The 22,793-nt window shown below is 41.2% G+C and overlaps 1 protein-coding gene across 9 annotated transcripts in view; it reads left to right on the top strand.

Annotated features, from left to right (window-relative positions):
- The window catches only part of ANO1 (anoctamin 1), a 137,476-nt gene that overhangs the window by 37,851 nt on the left and 76,832 nt on the right, over nucleotides 1-22,793 (top strand). For all 9 annotated transcript variants that reach the window (XM_033150495.1, XM_033150553.1, XM_033150524.1 and 6 more), the window contains exon 2: nucleotides 21,683-21,861. In XM_033150495.1, the coding sequence (XP_033006386.1) occupies nucleotides 21,683-21,861 (179 nt within the window). The remainder of the gene's footprint in view (nucleotides 1-21,682; nucleotides 21,862-22,793) is intronic.

The following is a 22,793-nucleotide window of genomic DNA, read 5'->3' as shown; positions in this document are numbered from 1 at the left end:
CTTGCTTCTTGTGTTTATTCAATTTCAGATGTGAGATAATTCAATACTCATTTCCTCTGCTATACTCCTTCTTCATTTTAGTGACATTATGTCCACCCTCAAGAGTAGGGATATAAGAAAGCATCATTTTGCTTTCCACCATGTATTCATTCCCTGCAGCACTGTTTCCATTCTGCTGCAGTTCATCTTCCACCAAAAATGACAATATTCACTTCAATGTATTCTGTGATGATATTACGTAACTTGTGTAATTTATATATCTAATTACATAAATAAATGTACAGTGGTACCTTGGTTTATGAACTTAATCCGTTCCTGAAGTCCGTTCTTAAACCAAAGCATTCTTAAACCAAGGCATGCTTTCCCATAGCAGTGAGGGACTCAATTTACAAATGGAACACACTCAACAGGAAGCAAAATATGTTCTGCTTCCAAGGCAAAGTTCACAAACCAAAACACCAACTTCTGGGTTTGCAGCGTTCTTAATCCAATTTGTTCATAAACTAAGCTGTTCTTAAACCAAGGTACCACTGTAAATTATGTTGTCATTACATTGTTCTTCCCCATTTGTTTTGTTGTAAAGGAAATGTAATGCAGATGAGAAGGAGGATGTAATCGGTTACATACGTATTGTTTGCAGACTAAAGTGACAATAGCAAAACCTATCGTATTTGCTGGATAGATTTCCATTTTGGATATGGGATGAATAAGTGAACACCTGCAATTTCCACTCCAATTTCTTTTTCCATCAGAAATCTCTGACATCCCTAATCAAGGGTAAGGTTTAGCAACTGGTGACTATTGACTATGAGGAAATCCAGGATGGGAGCGGGTATTTGACAACAGAACTTCTTAGCAGGCCACTTCGATGGGTAGAAGAGAGTCCCCCTGTTCCCACAAAGGCCCCTCTCTCTACCACAGAAGTAATCAGTGTGGAATTTTGACACTCCTCCCTCAGCTTTGTTTCCAGAGTGGCCTTCCAAGAAAAGTAATTGCTGACCAGGTCTATATGCTGCTAAATATATATTAGACTTCTGCTACTGATGCAGTGGTAGTGATCAGCTAATATTCTAAAGTATGCTTTTCCCCATGTAAAAGCATTGACTCTATTTATATGCAAATGCAATCCATAAATTAATTAAAGCTCATACAATTAATTGTCCAGGATTTCTTCATTTAGCTAAAAGGCCTATTCCATAACAGTTTAAAAGGTGTCATAGCTTTTTTCCTCCAAAGAATTGTGACAACAGAAGCATGCAGACGAATTTCCTGTTTGCTGTTCCTTGTCATAGACTTTAGTTCCCAGTTTAAGTCTGTGGTGAAGATATGGATTAAAACATGAATGAGTGGAAAGAAACTGATGAGCTAAGCCTGAATTACTTGCTAGAGACTGAACTGGGAATTAATTGCTCTCATCAACTTCCAGGAATTTTTAGTATGCTCAGGGGAATGGCAAAGGCCTAGAATGAAATGTAGGATGCTTATTGTTGCAGTATATAGTTTAGCTGAGTGGTTTTTAATCCATATCCATCCTTATTCCAGGAATATGTTCCTGTATTCTTATCTGACTTCATTCATGAATCCCTAGGCTGGGTGCCCAAATTTTGGTCAAATATTTTCACTGACTTTTCACTCTCCCTGTAATTTATTTCCATTGTGTCGTCAAATATATTCACCTTTGCCCAAATTTACACGACCAATATCTTTTATTTCTCTCTCTTAGTATTCCAGTTGCAGACATTGTAATTCATGTTATCCTCATGATGACTAACAGCAGCTTCCTTCTCCCCTGAGAAAATATTTTTATTGCACTTTGATCTCTTCACTTTCGTTTGAGCTACTAGTTTGGTTAGCACAGAAACACCTCAGATCCTCTCAGCTTTTTTCTCCATTTTATTTATTTATTCAATTCATTGAAAATATTTTTACTTGTCCTCTCAGTCTAAGACCACCAAAGTGGCTAGCAGCGTTTTAAAACTATGGATGAGTAAAGTAACAAAAACAAGGGCAACAAATAATACTGAAATGGACTCATTTGGGAGCCAGATAGCAATAAAATCAAATACCACTGATCATGGGCATAGCCGGGGGGGGGGGCAGGGAGAGCACCTGCTTCCCTAAATCAATACAAATCTAAGGTTGTGCACCCCCTAACAAAAGCCTCCCCCCCCAACAAAAATCCTGGCTACACCCATGCCACTAATAATAATACCATGTCCTGTCAGTTAAACACAGTGAAGGTGAGTGCTGGAAGGATTCCCACTGGGAGGAAATCCCAAAGGTGAGGTGCCACAGCTGAAAAAAATTAGCCTCTCCCTGTTACCTCAGAAAGTATGACCACATGTCTTCTCATGACAAGAACAGCATAGGAAGCTGCTTTAAACCAAGTCAGACAATTGGTCCATCTGCCACATTATTCTTTACACACGAGTCTCCCTTCCCCCCCAACAACAAGAGATTGAACAAGGAACCTTCTTAACAAAGCATATGCCCTACTAGTGAGCTACGGCCCTTCCTCAATGACCCATCTCCACTCTGAGCTTTTAGCCATTATCTCTTGCAAGAGCTGTGCCCCCACCACCTGACACATCGCCTGGACGCATATTCAGGTACCTGCAGTTTCTGTTTTAATGCATCAGGCTAACTTGAGCCTTCATCGTGTGCATGAACCCCTGGCCTTTTTAGAACCAGAGATTTTTGATTAAACGTTTTGTACCATGCAAGCACACACCCCTCCACATTTGATCTCCTTTTTATTAGTAATGTCACTGGAGAAATAACACTTTGTTTTAAAAAGGAACAGAGATAAAGCAGGGACACAAATCCGAAAAGGATATGTGTGTTAATATAAACAGGGGAGTGGAAGTTTGTAGTCTATCCGGAACATGAATAAAGTTTGGAGGAGTTTCAGTATTTGCAACACATCTGTTCCCCTGCTTGGTCCTAATGAGTTCCTGTAAAAGGAAACTAAGGAAACCAAGCATTTAAAAGTATAAGATGAATGAGAGCAACTTTCATTTATTCATTTGTGTGTTCTGTAGGAATGCGTATCTTTGGACAGAAACAGATAGCATACAGGTAAAACCAGGAATGAAATGCTATATTGTGAAGTGGTGCTGTTCAGGATTCTAGACATCCAACTGTGTCCTATCCTCAGATGCTCCATTCAGTTCCCCTCTCTTTCTCAGCTCTTCTTCTCCACCCCCCAAATAAATTCTAGACAAGATAGTTCAGTTGGTAGAGCATGAGACTCTTCATCCTAGAGCCATTGGTTCGAGTCTCATGTCAGGCAAAAGATTCCTGTGCTGCAGGGGCTTGGACTAGACGACCCTCGCGGTCCCTTCCAGCTCTACAGTTCTATGATTCTGTGAACATGATTTGCTCGCTGAGCCTACTCAGTCCTCACTGGGCTGTTTTGGCGCTCTTCCCTGCCTCAAGGTTTTGGGGTTGTTGGTTTTTGTGAAAGCATTTTCTGCTTCTGCGCATCTTGGGGGGTCTCCCATGCCTTCTCATATCTCTGTCTTGCAGAGTATCCCTGACGTTTCTGTGTGTGTTATCTGAGTCCCTGGCTGAGGGGCCAGGAGCCTCTGCAGTAACTTACTTCATGTCTACAAATTTATCTGAACATTTAAAAGTACAAATAGTTTGCATACAAGTCAGTAGAGCATAAGGCTTCTGCATGCAACAGAGGAGGTACATATGAGGGGGTCAGTTTAAGTACCCCCAACTCTGGCCTGCAGTGTTAACAATGGATTATTACATTGCATGACTGCTGTAAGCTGCTCTCTGTCAGAGCAGACCTCCGACTTGCCATCAAGTATAACTAAAGCACACTGCGGGGTTCTTTATTACTCTCAGCCTAACCAGCATTATGGGGGATAAAAGCAATGGATAGCACTGCAGGGATGCTGCAAACTGTTTGCAACCTGACCTGCAGAATTCAGTGTGTACTACTTTGCAGGAGTGTCATGAATTACACCCTCTCAGCCACAACTGCAATATGGGGACAATACACTGCATTTGCTTTGGAATTGCATTAACATTTAAAAAATGTTCTACACTAAATAAGAATGGAATTTGCACATTTTGAGTATGTTTTTTTGCAGGGGAAGGGGGCAGGGGAACGGACTCATTGTTGTCCATTTGCAGCTACGTTAAAACTCCCATTGATTTCTATGGGCAGCTTTCACCTTTGTCCTGAGGGTCATTTAAAAATAACTTCTTGGTTATTCTTCTACAGAAAATGAGTTAGCTAGACAATGGGAGAGTTCTCTCTATCCTTTTTGTAGCAATGTGTCTCTTCCTCAAGCCCCTTCCCCAACTTTAAGGAATTTCTTGTCTCGTTAGGTTACATTTCATAAAATTTGTACTTTTGAAAAACTTTGAGATCCTTGGCCCTTCTAACATCTTCTTCTTGTGCATGCCTGTTGCTGTCTTGGTCTGAAGATTAAAATAAGATGGTACAATATATACCCCTCATGTGTGATGCTGAATTTACAGCTAGGGTATGTTAGGGCAAAACGGGATGTAAGAATGTTTCCAGTCAGAATGTAGAAACGTGTGCTCTGTGCATCTCCTTAAAAATAATATACTGCTGGGTGGGTCTGGAAGCAATTGTGGTATATCTGACTCACAATGACTGTACCCTATTTAAAAATGTGCAGTCAAATTCTGGCAATTAGTTACATAGGCAATTTCACTTATGTAATTGCCTGAGTTTTGTTGACTTAGGAACACTGAATAAATAGTTTGGCAGTGTTTTAAAGTGGCTGAAAGGACCTTATGCAAAATACTAAAACAAGGTGACAATGGAATTCTTGCCTTGGAGCCAACCTTTCTAGAAAGGTGCTGCTTTTGCACTGATGTTTATGTTAATCCAAGTCCTGAGACTCAGCACTTAACTTACATGGCTGCATCAGAACATCACAAACCACAGTTGACATTATATGAATGAACCTTTATGGATTCTTGAGCTCATATGTTGCCTTCCCTACTTCTTCATTTGCAGAAAACCATAGTTTGAAATTTTATCTGAACCAACAAACTCTGGTTTGCTTTTGCTCTGGAAACCAGAGTTGGAAACCACTACAGCTCGATCCTGCTTTTCAATCCTGATTTGCAGGGCAAGCACAAACCATTGTTTTCTGGTTCAGCCAAAATGGCAAGCTTTGGTTTGCTGTATACGTTGCAAGGAGCAAGAGAACAATTGCGCACAAGAGGAAGAGGGAATGCAAGAAGAGAGCGTTCAGACCTGAAGGCCCTTAGAGGATTGTTCACAAAGTACCAAACCATGGTTCAGTGTAACATTTGAATCATCTCCCAAACACTGTGAATGATGACATGAATGTATCCCAGAGGAACTGCGAGTCCAGCTGACTTCCTAGCCTCTATGTTACTCACATGATATAGTAAAACAAGATATGCCCTTCTTGACTTGGCTAACTACCCTCCACCCTCCCTACAAGATTGACTTCAGTATTTAAAAAAGAGGGAAGGAGTAAGGGAACACACTTTTCTTCAAAATCTTGTCGAACAAAATCTTTATGGAAGGTTATTTTCTTCTAATTCCCTTTTTGGCCCTTGGTGCACTTCCCCACTGGGAAGTCCTTTTTTGTGCTCGTTACTTGCTTGTTTTTAAATAAAATTTCTCTACCAGTTCTCATGAATTCATTTGCACTGAGCTATCTGCACAGTTATTCCATTTTAACTCATTTTAAAAAAAACAAAAAACGATTTTTTTAAAAAAGAAAAAACACTTGTCCTTTGGTAGCCGGTTGCCAGAGCTTTGTAATAAAATCCTCCCAGTTGAATGCAGTCCCATGTGGGATTTCAAAGGTTCCCCCCCCTCCAATAACTTTCACATTTGGCACAAGCTCTGTTTTAATTATAGTACTGAAGAGCCTCATCTACATACTCTTCCCATGGTTGATCTTTCCATTTACCATAAATGCAGTGCAGCTTACTTAAAGATATTATTCTCCCCTGACTCTAGCACATCCTGGGGACATCCTTCAAATACTGCCAGCAGTAGGTTCAGAACAAATAAAAGTAACTTAAAGAAATTGTCGCCATGAGATCAGTTGGCTGTACCCTGTGTCCACCTTCTCATTGCTGGACTACAACTCCCATCAACCAACCTCCACCACTGGCCATACTGACTGGGGCTGATGAGTCCCACGATATCTGGAGTGCCACAGGTTAGCCACATCTGCTGATAGTCAGTTTGCATTTACCAATAGTATGCTTCTGATTGCCTCAATATTTTTAAACCTCAAAAAAATTAAAACTAGTTGGCAATGGTTGGGACTTGCTGGGTTCTTCAAAGTACCCAAATCTTTCCCCCCAAAAAGTTGATGGGAGCAATCAAATAATGCTTTTTAATTGACAAATAACAAAATTGATGTGCAAAAGTGAATACATTCCATATAACAGCACAGTCCCCACCCTCTTCCTTTCACACTATGCATTTGCTTATTGAAATATACTCAGAGTTAAGTGTGAATTTCATGCTCTTTATTCAGCTCATAGTAGCAATGAATGGATCTTTCCCCAAAACATCTGCTATATATACATTATTTACACAATGGGCCTCGGGTGATTGGCTAATTCTGGGCTACTCCTGTAGGCCAATCAGGTCGCTGATTCACTTCCACCTGGAGCTGGATTGGGTAGCTCCTGCGGACCAATCAGACTGCTGCATTCTGGATCCTATTGTTCTAGGACCAATCAGACTGCTGCATTCTGGATCCTATTGTTCTAGGATTCAGCTCAGTACATAACACTAATCTTCAACACTTTTCATCCTGCAATGTCACATTTCACATGCCTCTATGGGTCGAATTGCATTGTGGTAGAAGCTTTGCGTACCCACTTATACAATTCATTTAAAGTTACCAGCATCTATTCAAACTCACTGGTTTGAGTCCTACCCTTCTCCCACCTCTGATCCTCTGGATGTTTTGAACTACAACTTCCATCAGCTCCAAGCAGCATAGCCAAGGAGTGATGGGAGTTGTAGTCCAAAACATCTGGAGGGCATAAGGTTTCAGGAGAACAAATTCACTCTGACTACATGACAGTTCTTAGACAATGCAAGCTGATCCAGTGGATTGAAAGGATAAAGAAGCTTGTATAGTTTGTTTCACTGCTCTATAAGACCTTACATGCAAATCCTGAAGATAGCTTAGGTTTTTCCCTTGCAAAGTGAGGGCAGTATGCATTGCACCTGTTCTGATAGAACAAGGATTTATGTTTCTCCAATGGAACTTTCCCCCCATCTCCTCACCTGGCACACCTTGTACCCTCCCCAAATCTGCTCCAGAGGGTTGAGGGAACTGAGCGTTGAATATGATACAACTCTTGGTGTTTGTGTTGGAAGACACTTTTATTTCTTTAGCATTCAGCCATCTGTATTACATGGTTCCCTCTTTTACCGCATGTGTACAACCTGCTGATCACCATTGTTCCTTGTGTACTTTAAGGATACTTGCTTTAGAAATATCAGTCAGTCAGAATGTGACTTTTGGATGAAACAATTCCGTTTTTGTTTGCGTTTGCCTGCCCTTGTTGACTTTAGTCATTATGCAGAAGGAAGAAGAATTCAAAGAACCTGGGTTTTAGCCTAAGACTTTCCTCTTTTGTAATCCAGGTAAACAAAGGCTGTAATCTCGAGGGGCTCAAAATTAGGTGGTGGAAAGCAATGTTCTTTCCTTCAGCAAATAAATCTGTTCCCTGGACAATGCATGGGCTTCATGCGAATATAAAAGGATGTGTACGTTAAGGATAAGCAGACCTATCAACAGAGGGAAATCACTGACAGGCCTTAAGTATGCCCTATGTACAAGTGATGTCTCTTTGCAGACAAATCTGTCACATTTGTTCCCTAATAACGTTTGACAAGAGGCAGGCCTCCTTACTGCCTTCTCAGTAGTTTATCTTAACAGAGATTGTTTAATTTTGTTTTCTTTTTCTTCTTCTTTTTCTTCTTTTTTCTTTTATGGTTACTTTATCATGTTTAAAACAAAGAAAATCTTGGGTTTGTGAGGAGAGTTGCATTTGAATACTGTAGCTCCGAGGAAAGTATCTGGTTGTATCAGGGAAGGAAGAGGACAGCTGGATTGTGTTCAGTTCTCTGACCTTAAGGAAAGTAACTGCTGCTGAACAAATTAGGAGCACTGTGTACTACATAACTGCGGGTCGTATTCTATACCCTAGAATGTGCATTATACTCTTGTATGCTAGTTGGAGGGGGGGGCACTTTCTTTGATGCTTGTATATAACTGTAGCCCTTATCTATTGTATTCCTTAAGGCCAGGAGTCTCTTCAGATTCCATCACAAATCCTTCACTCACACAGCGATCTTGCTGTTCCATCCCCCAGACTCATTGTAGTGAAAATGGGCTGCAAGCTTAAATCAAGCAATTAATTAGATCAATTAATCAAGATTGATTAAGCAATTAGAGCAATTAATCAAGACAAATGGCATCAACTGTAAAAAGGGGGGGGGAGTGAAAAGAAGAAAATGAGAATATTTAAAAATGACAAGGTGATGAGAAAACCAAAAAGGAACTCCATAACCACAACCAAGGTCAAGGTGGATGTATAAAAAAGAACATCAGACTAACTCTTTGAAAAGAACATTATCATGTTCCTATTAAAGCAAGAAAATAGTTTTCTTAGTGGTGGGGGGAGAGATCAGGAATAATGGCAAGTTTATTAGACACACCACACAGAAGTGCAGCTATAGACTGAGTAGAATAGACAAGTAATTAGAATTAAAGTGAAATGCAAATTAAACTCTAGGCAAGGAGGACCAGAATTAGCAGAACTGTCACCAGATGACAAAAGCATTGCCCCAAAAGCAAACTAGGAAAGACAGGTGATAGGCAAAGTGGGGAGAAAGCAATGCCCAAAATGGAATAGTCTCAACTTCAGGGGTCTGGTGAAGGTCCTTTGGTACCAGCCTTTGATAACCGTGGCTTAGAGTTGGGACATGAGGGAGCTCCACAACCCTTGTTTTTTTTCTGGATGTTCGTGCTTAAGGACTGCTAAGAGTCTATGTGGCTACCACACAGAGTATAAATTTGGGTTAAAGAGTCAAGTTCAAAGAATACTCACAGGCTTTGCTTCTGCGAATGGCTTGGTGCTGAGGAGTCTATGTAGCACTATTCAAGGTCCCCAGGAATAGAAATACAGGACTAAAAAGTTATATTTGATATTTGGAAAAAGGAAAAGAAGCCAGCGGTGGCTCTTGGGGAAAGATTAACTCATCTAGCCCATGGTGCCCTCCAGGTATTGTTGAACTACAGCTCCCAGAATCCTTCACTATTGGTCATACTGGCTGGGACTGATGGTAGTTGGAGTTCAACAACGTCAGGAGAGCACCACATTTGCTTCCTTCAATATATCCTCTATTTCTGTTCTGTACTGACAGATTCTCTTGATAGAGAATGTAAAGTTTGCATTGCAGAAGGATCTTGATTCTCCAGCATTTTTGCCTCTGTGGGGCCTTACACCGGCTTTCTCATTTTTTAAATACATTTTACCACACCGGAAATATTCGTGGAGAAATCAAGGCCACACTCTTCTGATCATTCCATCAGCACAAGCATTTCAGCTAGCCAGATGGATTACCGGTAATCCCCGCTTCTCTCCCCCCCCCCATCACAATATTCTGGGGGTTCTCTTGGCACATGTAACTGAACACTCGGGGGATAAATCGGGCTTTGTATCCAGGAGGTCCAAAGCCATCCTTGCTCCTGCCCTATCTCGAAATGTTGCATTTTGTGGCTTTCCACTGGCTAGAATACTGCTGTGATAGTCCACTGCCCTGACTGGAACTGTGGTCTCTGACACAGTGGAGCTACCCTCACCAGGGTAACTCCACCAATGGAGGCCAGTAGAGAGGTGATTACACTCTATCCTAAACCATCCAAAGGCATCACCACTGGTGGGTTAGGATCAATTGTTACAGCAAGAACACTCTGGTTTCTCTTCAGATCGTATAAATCTTTCGCCTTTTACTAAAGAACACAGGTCTCATTATAAACTGGGGGTGGGTGGGGAGAAACAAGGCCAACAGTCAAAGGGTTGGTTGAATGGGGTTTGGTGTACGTTGCACATAGTAAAACTCATGCATCTAGCGCAATTCAAAGAAGATAAGAAAAAGTAGAAGAGATTTTGTATCAAGCTAGTTTTCATTTTTGAATATTGATATGTATGTCTTCAAGATCATCTAGCAAAGGGCCTCTATACTTTTTAATTTCTTGATGTAACTATGTAATTTGGTAATTATTGTTGGTTGGAGTATTTTCTGTACTCCCTACAATTTATGTCTCATAATTATAGAGCAAACAAACAACTTTAAAAGTTAAAAGCAGAAGAATAAATATGCAGAAAAAGAATTGTGGATTTACCCATAAAGCGTGGCTTCACCCAAAGATACCAGGAGTTATTAAATGAAAAATGAATGATACCTATACTGATATCATACAACTTATATACTTTATAAACAGAGGCATGATTTCCCTCTGTTTATTGCAATACTAACATTTGGATTCTTAGACAAGTCACCAGAATTTTTATTGGGCCAACAAGTTATATGCCATCCTGTTAAGCAGGGATAATATAATAAATGACTTGGATGCAGCAATATGCATAAGGAAAGGAGCCAATCTGGTCATTATCATAGTCGGAAACTCCCCATAAAGAGTCATTCATCTGGATGGAGTAAGCAGTATAGCTACGCTTGAGTGCAGAATAAGCTGAGTTTCAATTTTAAGTCTTTCCAGAGGCTTTGCCTGTAAAAGCCGTAATGTCCCAAAATGCTGTGGTCAGCAAAGCAAAGCACAAGCAAAGCAGGATACTGGTCCACAGTAGAACAATTTTTCAAAAGAACTGGTGATTTAAACATTTAGGATGTCAGTGTTACAACACCAAACTATTTCAAAGGAGCGTGGGAGTCTCCCCTAATAGAAAAGGGGCTGGCCGTTAACTCATTTGGCATGTTTCTGCTTTTGATGAAACTGGCTTTTGGAGCCCATGATACCCTAGCATTTTGAAATACATTTTAAAGAAAGCAAAGGATGGTTCAACACTGACTACTCCTCCTGCTCCCTGTAGGCATTACTGCAATACAGGAAGCAATAATAATGAAATTAGAGAATTACTAATGAAAACAAGAAAGTTCATTTTCCGTACAGTAGCTAGCACTGATTGTAACCCAGGGAAGAACTGGAGTTCAGTGAGAAATCTGAATGAGGAAATGTGTTCATGTGGCATGCAAAACAAGGGAGGTTATTTTAGGCACAGGAAAATTTTATTTATTCATTAATCCAACTATCTTATCCTCCTCATTCCAAATGCTTGGGGTGGGTGAAAGTACAATATACAAAATATCAAAAATAGATCACAGTCTCTGCTAAACACCAGTTCTCCAGTTGGTTTAGCTGCAGCTTCTGGAAGCAAGCCCATGTAAAAAGGCCCCACAGTGTTTTCAAAAGATGATCTGGCCCGTCCTTTTTGAATCCTCAGTGCAAGGACATTCCACATAATGGAGCAACAATCAAGAACATCTCTGTACTTGTCCCTTTATTTAAAAAGAATGCCTTGGTTGAGCTATGTGCTTTAACACTCTGCCTCTGCCACATTTAATTGGAACCCACTGATTCCTGTTGAGCTTTAAGTGTTATTATGAGACCAGGCATGCAGCTCAGTCCTATGCATGCCTATTCTGAAGTAAGTCTCACTGAATTGTTTGGGACTTACTCTCAAGTAACTCCTACAGGAATGCTGCTTTAGTTGGATTGATTGCTGTGGGTCTTCAACAGACTTATTTTTATCTGCATCATATCACAAATAAAATTGCTTCAGGCACTGAAAATTTATTCCTTTGAGCAGATGGGAGACCTACAGACTTGAATATAAAGTCGTCTGACCATCAGTTGCTTTTTGTGGTAATGGAGGAGGTTTAAGTGCCCTTTGATTCAAATTAAATAATGTAATGTGAGGATCCTTCCTTCCATCCTTCCTTCCTTCCTTCCTTCCTTCCTTCCTTCTTTCCTTCCTCTCTTTCCTGAGAATTGCTTAAATTTGGCTTAGGTTCATACAAATGTAAACACAAAGTTCTTTCATCAGATTATTTTAGATGCATGATATGTGTTTATACCCATTGCCACTTGAATGGGATAAACTGTTTGCTGGGTAAGGCTGCTGTCCTAATCCCACTCACCTGGAAGTAAGCCCCATTGAATTCAGTGGGACATACATCTGAGTAGACATGGTTACAATTGTGCTGTAAGTGGACCGTCCCGATAAGTCAAAAACACTTAGAGTTCAATGGAAGTTACACACACGCACACACACGCGCGTCAATGAATTGGGACTCAGAATACACACACACACACACACAATATTGGCAGTAGAATCTGTTGGCAGGATGGCATGGGTATCTGAAACAGAAGGAAAGGACAGTCTGTCAGGTGTACCTGGGCCTACTGTTTATCCTCATACCTTTGAGTCATGATACGTTACAAACAGCTGCTGCCCACCCATACTGCTTAAGTTTTCATTGGAGACAGGGAGAACTGTAGGTTTCCTGATTTCACTGTGTAGGCAGTAATGGTGCCAATGTCACATCAGCTAAAGCTAGAAGGCAAGCATGTGCATGAAAAATAATTTCCTTAAATCATTAATCCCCTTCAGCAAGTGTCAGTTTTTACTATTTGCTCTAGGGCAACTCAATCCCCCAAACGTCTGTAACTGAATCCATTTTCTGTCCTGATGGCAACAAAGTTGTCGCGCGGGGAGGGGGGTGGGAAGAAAAAATCTAGCACCTACAGCCTGTCACAGGGCAAAGTCCAAATAGTGGAGATGTAAGAAGAAACCACCTGCTGTTCAGCCACCTTCTATGCCAGAGGATAAACTTTGCTCATAGCAGACGTTTAGTGCTGCTGTGCTGTTTTCAGACTAGCACACACATTTTCAGCATTATCCAAACAAACAACAGCTGGGGAGCAGGGAGATGAAAAATGTAGGTACAGTATTGCTATAGCAGGAAATGATCCGAGGGCTATTTTGCATTTCCAAAAACAGCAGTAAGAAAACAATGCATTGTATAAAGTAGTTGTCTATATGAACTAGCACAAGACCTGCAGTGACTCAAAATGTCTTAGGTGTTTGTCTTCCTAAAGTTGTGGGTACAGAGAGGCAAAGTTGACAGTCTGTGACATAACTTCCAAGTACTTCAGCAGAGTGAGGAATACAGTGGTACCTCGGGTTAAGTACGCTTCAGGTTAAGAACTCCGCTTAAGAACAGAAATCGTGCTTTGGCAGCGCAGCGGCAGCAGGAGGTCCCATTAGCTAAAGTGGTGCTTCAGGTTAACTACGCTTCAGGATAAGAACGGACCTCCGGAACGAATTAAGTACTTAACCCGAGGTACCACTGTACTGGGAATAGTGAGGACAGGCCTCTACCACACTCTTTGCCCTAAGAACACAGGAAGCTGCCTTGAATCAGACCATTGGTCCATTCAGCAATATTGGTCTTGTCTGCACTTCCACTTGTGCCATGCCACGAAAGCACAGGCCCAAGTGGTTTTCCACTTGACTCATGCTTTTGAGGCATGGTTCCAAGTGGTTTCCCCCTTGTCCCATGCCTTCCCCAGGGAAAACTCACTCTTTAATGCTAAATTGGAACAAACATTTTATCAGGGAACTCTGGGAATTGTAGCTGTGTGAAAGGAATGGAGATATCCTACCAACTCTCAGTACTCTTCACAAACAACAGTTCCCAAGATTCTTCGTGGGAAGCAATGCCTGTTTAAAGTGGTATGGTGATGCTTTAATTGTATAGTGCAGATGGGGCCTTAGCCATGGAACTGAATTTTAGATTTCATCTTAGCCACTTGGACATATCAAGTGAAAGATATCTAGCATGAAATGTTGTACTGTTAGAAGCAGACTGGCATATAAATAAAAATTAATTTCAACCGTGTACATGCCACTTAACAATGTAATTTTTGTGTAACAACATCTGCACTCACAGATGCATATCCCATCCAGATTGATGGATGCACCATTGATGGTGTCTTGTCATCCATAGCAACAGTGGGATCTAGTATGATCTAGTATGACCCTCAAGGCAGATAAAAATAGGTGTGTGTGGAAAACCAGCCAGGAAGTCCAACACAGTCATATTTAATTTCAAAGGAAAGAGTTTCACAACAATTAGTTTATCATTAGTTAAAAGAAAATTGAAATGCGCAGGTAGGATTATCTTGACATTCCTTTCAGGGAGTTTGTGGACTTATAAACTGCTTGGCAGGGAGGTATATTTGTTACAGAAATGACAACTCAGCTTTTATTCAGAAGGATTTGAGAGTGAGGGAAATCACACAGCCGTGAATTCATTTTCTGTATGAACATTGGTGTGGAATTTTAAAACTGAAAACTATTGTAGACCTCATGCTTCTATCCCCTAAACACAAGAATGCTGCTTTTCTTGGATTTAACATTGTACTAGCAAGCTTTTCAGGAGGAAGCTCAGGGCATGTTGAAAACAACTCCATTTTCAAAGGTGAATGTCCTTTTCAATACTTTGTTCAGGCATCTTTTTTTTTTTAAAGCAGAATCTTTACAGTGAGAACAAATGCTGCTTAGATAGGAGAAGCCAGCTTTCTCTATAGCCATAATGTGAGCAAAGGTTTCTGTTAGTGGTCTGTTCTGAAATTGTTTACATACAGCAGACTGACTCTGTCTGGAGTATTGTTTTTGATCTGGTTACAAGGCGTGCATGCTTGCTCTGTGTGCTTCCTTGTCTCTGAATTTAGTGTGAATGCCATATGTGTCCAGAGTACATTAAAATGAAGGCTGATTTTGCAACATGTATTTCATGGAAGGGCTTCCGGACCTAATCCCTACCCTCTTCCTGTTACAACAGCATTTCAGGTAGCAAAACTGAGAAAGTGCTGGAGATTTGCTGCCAACCAGAGAAAGCCATGCTTAGCTACGTAAGCCAATGGCCTCCCATGTAAAGTAGCTTCTTTATAAAATGTCTGAATATAGGACCCACCCAGCTGTGGTTTGAGACTACAGGTAATATCCTTCTTGCTCTTTTTGAGTTCAAGGTTGGCTAAATGGAGTGGAGAAAGCCGACCTAGAATAGAGATGGTGAGAACTTGTGGGGTGGGGGAGGCTGAGGAAAGCAGGTTTTTCTGGGCCTTGTGGATAAGAGTGGAAAGGAAGAAGTAACAGACAAGCAGGAGACTTGTGAGTGAGTGAAGTGGGAATATGAAGAGTTCCCAAGGAGCAGCAAGAGGAAGGGAGGCAGTGACAGCTACTGAGAAGGCAGAAGTGGTTGGGGATATTTTGAAATAGAATGTGGTTCCAGCAGAGCAGGTCTTTGGTCCAGGACCTCAGTGGATTGAGCAAAGAAGGCCCCACCAAACACAGAGGGCCTGATTTCATTGTGAAGTAATGCTACTATATTGGGGAGAGGCATTTTAAAGTAATACACATCACAACCTAAACAGCTCCCCTCCCTGTAAGACTCTTCAGTCTTAAAATTACTAACTGTACCACTGGAAATGTAAGAAAATTGTTAGCAACAGCAGCTGTAGTTTTCAGCCATATGGATATTTTTTGAATGCAGCAACTAAACCTAGGAATGCTAGTTGCTATAACAACAACAACAAATAATAATAATAATAATAATAATAATAATAATAATAATAATAATAATTTATTATTTATACCCCGCCCATCTGGCTGGGTTTCCCCAGCCACTCTGGGCGGCTTCCAACAGAATATTATATACTAATTGAACCAAGCAGTGGTCATGAAAAACAAAAACAAAACCACCCTTTCAAGCAGATTCAGTATTTGAATTTGAGTATTAGGCGTTGGTTAGAATAAACTAGCTGTGCTTATATCTTGGTATCAGATCTCAGTTAGGTTTAAAGGTAATGACTGATTATTTTCTTGCAAATATCCATTGCCTGATTGAGCTTGCCATCACACAAACATCATTCTTTCCCACAGTCTGCTTAGCATATATAAAAAATGTGCCCTTGGGCAGGTTATGGCTAGATTTAAGATATAACTAGGGAACCCCAATTCCTTAAAAAGGCAGGAGAACAGAAAACAGGGGTATTTTACATACTGTCATTTACAGTTACTTCTGTTGTATTCCGTGGTCCATTTGTTAACACAGCATTAGCCTGTTCCTGTATAACCATGGATTTGTAGTCACTGAATTAATATGTAACCAAGGCACAACCAGCTCATGCTATCTTCACTGTGCTATACACCTATCCTATGTGCATCACAGGCAGCTCTGATTGTGTACGCACCTGCCAACATGGGAGCAGGTCCCACCTGCAAACCATTCTTCTGCATCAGACTCTCAGGACGTGACAGTAGAGGCATCACATATCCTTGCAATGAAATCCACAAATGTTACTAGACCCCAAAAGAAAGAAAGAAAGAAAGAAAGAAAGAAAGAAAGAAAGAAAGAAGTTTTCTAACTTGCCTGGCTACCACACAGCAACAGCCTGGAAGGAAAACAGAGACAGCCCTTTCCCAGTTGCACCTTTCTTGGTCATCTGGTCATGATGTCACCTAGACATTATTCTTACTCTCCCACAGGTGACCAGGTGAGTGGCTGTTGACAAGCCTGACAGTCCATATAAATGGAAGGGATCCTTATGTGAGGGAGCTTTTGAATGTCGTTGGTCATGGACTTGACCCATATTAGCAACATATGTGCTTCATATTCCAAGAAACATTCCAGGAGGTAACTAAGGATCCTTCCAGACTGGTGGTGTTTTTTTTGTGGGTGTGATCTGCAACACATTATTGTCCCTATAATGGTGCATTAGTGATGTAGTTATACTGGACATACTGTCTATAAATCATTGGAGAACTTCATTTATTGTTCTCCAATACTTCTTCAATATTACTACATTATTGCCATCTAGATGGATACTGTCACACTATAGTGCAACAAAAGTGGGACAAAAACAAAAACACCACCCCTCAGGAAGTGACTTATAGTGGGGGATAGTACAGTTGCCAGGAATGGAACCTTGCCATTGTATTTTCAGACTTTCCCCCATATGTTCTATACAAGCAGAAATGAAGTTCAGATCTTTTCAGATTATGACTCTTAAGAAACCCAGCTAGATGGGCGGGGTATAAATAAAAAAAGAAAAATAAATGAAGGACCTTTTTATTATATTAGTCAGTGCTTGGTATACCACCACAGGAAAAGGATAGGAAAAATTAATCATCTAAGATGATATCTGATGCTTTGCCAGTTTCTCTTTGTGTCAGTTAAGCTTTTCTTTTTCACAATCCAAATGTAGGTGACTTGCTGTCTTCTTCCACTGGGCATGCCATGCCACTCTTGAACCACCAGTACTAATTCTCTCAGGACAGACATGTTAAAGGATTATAATGTAGGACCTTAGTTCAACGGTTGAGCGCAGGTTTTGCATCTGAAAGCCCTCAGGTTCAATCCCCAGCATCTCCAGCTAGGACTAGGGAAGGCTCTAGTTTAAAACCTTGGAGAGCTACTACCAGTCCAAGCTGGTGTCCAAGCTGGTGTCCTCCAGGTGTTTCAGACTACTAAGAACACAAGAAGGGCCCTGCTTGATCATGCCAGTGGCTCATCTGGTCCAGCATCCTATTCTCACACTGGCCAACCAGGTGCATGTGGGAAGCCTGCAAGAAGTACTGGAGTGTATCAGCACTCTCCTCGCCTGCAGCTAGATGGATCAATAGTTCAGTATAAAAGTTTCCTATTTTCACTGTGTTCCTATGTGCAATCCTTGAAGAAATAGTTAAAAGTCTCTTATTATGAGTCCATTTCCTATGACTGAACATAGGCGTCCAGCTTGGCCAAATTTGTGTTCCATTTTATCCTTTCATGGACAAAACTCAGAATATATGATCTGTCAGGGAGACACAGTATCACTGTAGATTTTCTTAACTTTTCTCCTTCTGCTTACCTCTCCTCCCACTGCCGCACTGGCATAAAAGACAGCTTTTTGGAAGGGAGAGTTATTAATAGTGATCATTTATTCACTGGAACTGGAATCCTTAATGGAAGTTCTCACTAAAGACACAAGGACCAGGAAATGCCCCTTCTTCTTTAATCATAGTGAAACTCAGTTAATGTTATTAAATAATTGGATTTGGCTGGCAGTCATCCATAACTTGTGTTTCATGGAGGGAAAGACATTTGAGAGGCAAGTTATGCATGTCTAATCTGGACTGGGATCTTTTCAGACACCACCCTCATTAGACTATCTCATTCTGTACATATCATTCAGGACTGTACCGTCTAAGAGGTGTTCTGTTGGATGCTGAAAAAATATAATCAACCTTCCTTGTTAGATGAGGTATCCTTAAAAGCAACCTCCATGCTCACAGTCATAACAGCTGAAGGGAGATTTGTTTATCAGGATTATTAGAAGTTGTGTCTGACTCTTCGTGACCCCATGGACCAGAGCACGTCAGGCACTCCTGTCTTCCACTGCCTCCAGCAGTTTGGTCAGACTCATGTTGGTAGCTTCGAGAACACTGTCCAACCATCTGGTCCTCTGTCGTCCCCTTCTCCTTGTGCCCTCTATCAGGGTCTTTTCCAGGGAGTCTTCTCTTCTCATGAGGTGGCCAAAGTATTGGAGCCTCAGCTTCAGAATCTGTCCTTCCAGTGAGCACTCGGGGCTGATTTCCTTCAGAATGGATACGTTTGATCTTCTTGCAGTCCATGGGACTCTCAAGAGTCTCCTCCAGCACCAGAATTCAAAAGCATCAATTAGTAGTCTTGAAAAGTTCACCCTGAGCCAGAAGGAATCTTAGGTGGTCAGATCACGTGGGTGGACCACAGGATTGGTAGGGTGGAACCATCTACCCCTAGTAGTTGTTGTTTTAAAATACATTTTTTGATTCTAAAATCCTCTCATTCTTTAATGGAAAAGTTAATGTCACAAATTGGAACTCCTGCCTTAGGAGGAAAATCTTAGGTAAGGTGAACAAAGGTTGGGTGGTTTACTTATTGATCTTATCCTGCCTGCATTTCTGATTCTGATAAAACAAAGACCAGAGAAACAGAAGGGCATAAGGACATTTACAGTGGTACTTTGCATTTTGTATTCTCAAAACACAGTGGACCTAGGAAACAAAGAGAGCAGGAATGAAAGTGCTTCACTTCAGTCTTCCATATGAGGCCAGTAACTATATAAGACACTGCTTATAGAAATCTTGGGATTTGCATTCACCTACTGTTTGTGGGCACTCTCCTCATATTAAACTCACTTGAAGTGGTGCTTCTGCTTAATACAGTATTGTATTATGAGAGATATTTACATTTCACATCTCTTCTACTATCCATAACAAAGAGAATTCATGGTTCCCTGCCTATTATGCTGCTATATTTGTTCTGCCTTACGTCATGTATTGCCAAAGGTGATGGCACTATGGGCTCAGGTGTACACACCGGCAGATGGACAGTTGTTTGGGATTCTACAATAGAACTGACTCATCTGAACAGAGTTCCAGACAATTCCCAAACTTCCCCAAACTGGGCTTAGACAAATTCCCAAAATGCAGTTAGTTGGGAACACTTCATTTGAAGTTTTCAATATATAAATCTATCTCCCCACATTTTAGGGATTTGGTTTTGGCTTGTAAGGAATTTTGTACAAGTCAGTTCTTTATTAATAGGGGAGCCAATCCATGTATTAACATTTTTCTGCAGAAAGGACTGAAGTCTTTTGTAATGTCAGAATGACTCCTTTAGCATGAATTTTCAGCTGAAGCTGATACAGAATTTCCAGGTACTTTAAAATTGAGGCACTTACCTGTGAATCCCATTCAATTCAGAGTAGAAATGTACAGGACGGTGTTACAAGGCATATTTAGCTTTACTGAGTACTGAGGTATCTTTGAAAGCTACTGCCTACTTCCTATGATCCAGCAAATGGATCAGCATGCAGTAGTCCACACATGCGAAAGGATATCGGATGTGCTTTTAAGGAATGTGCATCCATCACCCAGGGCAGGGCATTCAGGGCCCCTTGCTGGAGTGGAATGACACACAAACAAAAAGTTGGACAAGTTTTGACAACTCTAACCACCTGTTTACAGGCTAGGTGAGTGAGCTAAATCTTTTGAGGGGAGGGGACTTTCACCTAAAGTGGTCAGTTTCGTCAAATTGACAGTGCATGTTCTCCCTCATAGAGAGCACGGGTTGCGGTGGGGGCCAGAAAATCCACCCTTCCAGTGTGGGTTGGTTCTGAGTTAGTCGCTGTTCTGATTGGGGCATTTCTTGTTGTTGGGGAGAAATTAATGTTGCAATTTTGGTTGTTAGTCAGTTAGAGGATTTAAATCCTTGGCACGCCCCATATTATTTCTCTTTGCTGCTTGCAACGGATCGCCCGCCCTCCCCTCCCTCGTTTTAGGCCTCTGCGTTGACCTTGCTATGCCTGTCATGGGGTCGTCTGCCGTTGGTGCAGGGGCCTGGTAGGAATTTTTCCAGTTGGCTGATTGGCTGGTGCCTTCTGGTTTTCGCCTACTGCGTAGCAACTAGTCACAACTTGTAAGGTTGGCGGTTAGGCATTGGTTTCGTGTTCGTTGCTGGAGGGGTAAAGATTGGCTGTGTCTGCCCCTCCAATGCTGCTGCTGCTGCGTGGGAATTCCGTTAAAGGAATCCAGGGGCTCGCAATGCTTTTGTCCGTATCCCCCGGTCGGGGCCCAGGGCCACGCAAGAGCCCCTGGGAGCATTTGGGGAGAGTCGTAGTGTCTGATCCCCCAGCTCCTATTCTCTCCCCAAAAATGCTTTCCCTTGCTGACGGTCGTCAGTTCTGACCCCAGTGGGTCAGATAGTCTAAACCAATGCCTACACAACCACTCACATATCTTGTATTTTAATAAAGTTGTGGCCAAAATTTATGCCAAAAACCCAAACCAAAATTAATGTTTCTGGTGTGAGTTATTTTACTGGAGGGTGGTTGGGGACCTCAACACACAACAGTGCCAACATGTTGGTCTCTAGGGTGCTACTGGAAGGATTTTTTAATTTTTATTTTGTTTCAACATGTTTGGTTGTGAGGATTCTGTTTCCATTACATATATTTAGAATTCACGTAAATAATGGTAATGCTAATAGGTCAGCATGCTATGTGTTTTGTGGGTGTGTCTTACTCTGGCGTTTGTTTGTTTTAAATGCTTATGCTATTTATTTATTTATTTATTTATTTATTTGAACCCAATTAATTTGCAATGGCTGTTGCTAAAAACAATCAGTTAAAAATCCAGTTCTCTCAGCTGCCACTACAGATTGGAATAGTTCGTTGGTGGTGCCTATATCCTGAAACACAGAATCCTTTCTACGGTGCTGCTGATTAGGGAAGCCGGTGTCAAGAAGAAACCTGGAGGAAGCTCAGAAGTGCTCTGAGTAGAGCCAGGGGAGAGCATAAGGCAAAGCTGGCAGGGGAGGTACTTTTTTGTCTCTCTTCCCACAAAGGGGTGGGAAGAGAGACAAAAGACAGGGGCAGATGCGGACTGGAACAAGACAAGTTCCAGCTGGATGGTGGAGAGAGAGAGAGAGAGAGAGAGAGAGAGAGACTGTGGATGAGAAGTGATGAAAGGCTTTAAAACAACCTGTTTCTCTTTCCTCTAGACACTGATGGTTCATTTCATGGGGTGGAGTTTCTGCCAGAAGATTTCAGAGACTCTCCTAATGAAAGAACAATGAGGGTGAATGAGAAATACTCCACGCTACCTGCTGACGAGAAAGGGATCCACATTATCAACATCAGAGCTATTGAAGATATAGGATATGTTCGCACCGAGAGTACGGTGAGTGGAGGAGGCATCTTCTCACCTATTTGTTGACATATCTAGCTGCTAACAACATAATCCTGTCTGTGATCTCTGTCCTTTTGCCCCTTATAACCCCAGGGTTGTGACTGTGCAGTATTCCTTCCAAAAGTAAGACTGTTTCAGGTGTCTGACGCTAAAAAGCATCACTGCCTAATGAGGGCTTAAATGAGAAGGTTTCGTTTTAATCAGTGCATTTTTAAGCAGGTATTTCAGTCCAGATAGCAGAACCACACACACACAAACAGGCTCCTACATGCATTGCTGAATGTAAATTTTGTGGGAAGTTTTTGTGCTGCCTTCAGCTGCCCTTTGCAATACTATACGAAGAAATTGTTGAAATAGTACATCTTTATTTTATTAAAATAATTTATATTACCATCAAAATGACCCTCAAGGCAGCTATTCCCAAATATGCTTTGAGATTAAAATGTTAACGATATTATCACACACAAACGATTAGCCTCTGTCCCTTTAATATCACATTTCATGCCTTTTGCAGAGGGCAAAACTTTCCTTGGCATAGAAATGCTGTGATGAGGGAGGGGGGAAATTTACCTGTTGGCATTTGCATATTATGCAGCCATAAAAAAGTGAAAACTCTAAACTAATAGGATCCCAAGTGTATGACCGATGTCCAGGAAGGGAGCCATGTGAGCCTTCTGTTACAAAAACAAGACACTTGCAGCATCTTAAAAGCTAATACATGTATTATGTCATGTTCTTTTGTAAAGGGGAATTAAATTCAAAAAGTATAGACAGTGAAGTATAGAGTGAAGGCTGCAGTCTTTTTTACCCACTTTCCTTATTGAACTCAGTGTTACTTCCTTCTCAGTAGACATGCACAGGATTGTGTTGCAAATGTATGTAAAAGAATTGCAATGACCACAAACAGTGTTGATTATTTCTTG

The sequence above is a fragment of the Lacerta agilis genome, chromosome 1, assembly GCF_009819535.1.
Source record: "Lacerta agilis isolate rLacAgi1 chromosome 1, rLacAgi1.pri, whole genome shotgun sequence".
NCBI classification, from domain to species: domain Eukaryota; kingdom Metazoa; phylum Chordata; class Lepidosauria; order Squamata; family Lacertidae; genus Lacerta; species Lacerta agilis.
Note: the sequence above shows the minus strand (reverse complement) of the source record. Positions and strands in the feature narration are given on the sequence as shown.